At 53.4% G+C, this 2500-nt stretch overlaps 1 protein-coding gene across 1 annotated transcript in view; it reads left to right on the forward strand.

Moving 5' to 3' along the window:
• tcf7l1b (transcription factor 7 like 1b) overlaps positions 1 to 2500 on the forward strand; it is a 24411-nt gene that overhangs the window by 6884 nt on the left and 15027 nt on the right. Inside the window, exon 4 of the mRNA XM_056602732.1 lies at positions 1348 to 1431. Within this exon, the coding sequence (XP_056458707.1) occupies positions 1348 to 1431 (84 nt within the window). The remainder of the gene's footprint in view (positions 1 to 1347; positions 1432 to 2500) is intronic.

Here is a 2500-nt window from a genome sequence, read left to right on the forward strand (position 1 = left end):
TAGCCATAATGTATTTTCCATTTTTAACCCACGGTGGTCCGAGCGAGCTTCCTTCCCTCCGAGCCGAATGAAGCTTATCCGTCCTCAACCTGAACGACTTCCAGGAAATGATGACACTGAGTTGCTTTTATTTTAATTTTTTTTTACAGTTCAACTTTTTTAGCAACTTACAAACGTGAAGGCATCGGGGCTAACACATCGTCATCTCCCCCCACCCCTCACTTGAATCAACCTTCAAAGTAGATAACAATGGCAAAGAATGACCATGATCCGCTGCCGTCGACCGTCAGTCAAATGAATTGCAAATAAAACCCGGGAAACACAAATCCGCTCGAATGAGTGACACTCTCTGCTCCGCCCTGCGCTCAAACTGAACGATGAACCAGATGGTGGGGATGCTGCAGTCCGTCCCGCTGTGACAGAACCTCCTTTGCTTCCCGAAGAGAGAGGAGGGGAAAAGAGAAAAAAAAGGTAGAAAGTTGTTGCGTCGCGCGGGGGAATTGTAACGCGGTCACGTCCGCGTTCGTATCCAGAGCGCGCCGCTGACACGCACTCCCTGTTGCGTATGACAGAGTACCGCGAGGAAGCGTAATTAGTCACACGGTTCAGGACAGACCATAATAACACTCTTCACATTCATACCACCGGTGACATAAATCCACCGTGGGGAGGGTGTGTGTGAGGGGGGGGCGGGGGGGGGGGGGAGGGGGGAGGTTCAGGGGGTCATGGGGCCAGCCGTGGCGCAGGGTGACGGACAGGGACGGCGAGCCTGCAGTCTCCACCCCAGCCTTGCTCTCCTCTGTCAGGGACTTCCTCCCAGCTGTCCGTCCCCCCCACCCCCCCCCACCCCCTCCCTCCCACTCAGCGATGGACGCTCACAGCTGGCCGCGTCCACCTCCTTGACGAACGTCGATTTCACAGTCCTCCACTCGTCTTCGGGTTCACATTCCCTTTCCTTCCGTCCGTGACAGAACGCCGTCTGTCCGGGGCAAAGAAAACACCACACCGGTTACAGGTGCTCGGTGGAAGGTTATGGGTCCCCGGGCGACTGGCGTCCCACCATTAACAGCTCGAAGCCAGTCATACGAGGAAGAGCTGATATGCGTAGTAAACTCAGTAAAATAATACACAACGCACAAACTAATTCTCTTATTGCCCGATGTCGTTTTGGTTTTTCTCTCACCGGTGCCTTGTTGAATGTGAGATTGGAGCACAGAGTTGCATTCCTGATGTTCCCGGTTTGAAGTGATTCGTGAATGTACGCAACGCATACCATGCATTTCTTCGCCCTTCGCTGCAGTCTCTGCTCTTTCTCATGTTGCCGTCTCCATTTCTTCTCGCCCACAGTACCTGCATATGAAATGGCCTCTCCTGGACGTACCGGGATCTGCAGGCCTCAAAGACCCCCGTTCCCCAACACCAGGACATTTAGTAAGTACCAACCCCCCCCCCCCCTAACCTCCCCAAACACTGCGACCCATTCGTCTACAGCTACACCCCGCTGGCCCACTGCGGCTCACATTGCACACTGGTCGAGTACTCTGAAGACATTCATTCCGTCTGTATCAACATAACTCGGCTTTCGGTCATAAATCCGTCAAAGTCTGCACCAGTGTTGGCGGGCTTCCAGCACAGGTGAGAGCGAGAGTGACGGAGGTGTGTCTCGACTCCATCTGGCTAGTGCTGCACCTCAACAGACCTGTTTCATATGTGTGTTTTTCATCTCTTCTTCATTTTTTTATTATTGGGAGTGGTTTTGTTTCGGCACGACGGTGTGCTCTTAACGGTAAGTCTAAATCAACATGGGTGTACGGGCACGTCAACCCTCCTGCTCTATCAGGCCCATCTCTCTGTCCGGGGAGTCCTGTCCTTTCACCCTACAGGCGTTATTGCCGCCCTCGCTTGTCTTTAGCTAAACAACCCCCCCCCCCCCCCCACACCTTGACCCCGCGTATCCTGGCCAGACACGTCTGTTTAGGTTGCGGTCGGAGCTCATTGGTTGTCATAAGTGGCCATAATCGCGCACACGACAAAGGAAGCTTTTGTAAAGGAGGCGGAGTCTGTGCCGGGCGAGAGAGAGAGAGAGAGAGAGAGAGAGAGAGAGAGAGAGAGAGAGAGAGAGAGAGAGAGAGAGAGAGAGAGCCGTGCACTGTGGTTGACTTCATGCTCAATTGGAAGCCAATTAAAGATATTTTATCACAATAACGCTGACCCCGCAGTGACCAGTGGGGCTGTGGCCGCCTCTGTCCGTCGGACACAGGAGCCTTTGTGCCGTGTGTTCTGCCACGCCGTGGATTGTTTATTGATTGTCTTGTCATGTTTGGAGGAACACAATGCGTGAGCTCATGTTAAACGACGCACACGAGGCTCAGCAGGGACGGTGGTAACACTGATTGAATTAGCAGACGGGAGAATGAGAGTAGCGCATTGAGGGAGGGAAGGGAAGGTTGCGGAGTGAGTTCAGGATTGTTTCCTCTCTCTTAGGGCCTGGCAGATGCGC

This window comes from Gadus chalcogrammus, chromosome 11, assembly GCF_026213295.1.
Source record: "Gadus chalcogrammus isolate NIFS_2021 chromosome 11, NIFS_Gcha_1.0, whole genome shotgun sequence".
NCBI classification, from domain to species: Eukaryota; Metazoa; Chordata; class Actinopteri; order Gadiformes; family Gadidae; genus Gadus; species Gadus chalcogrammus.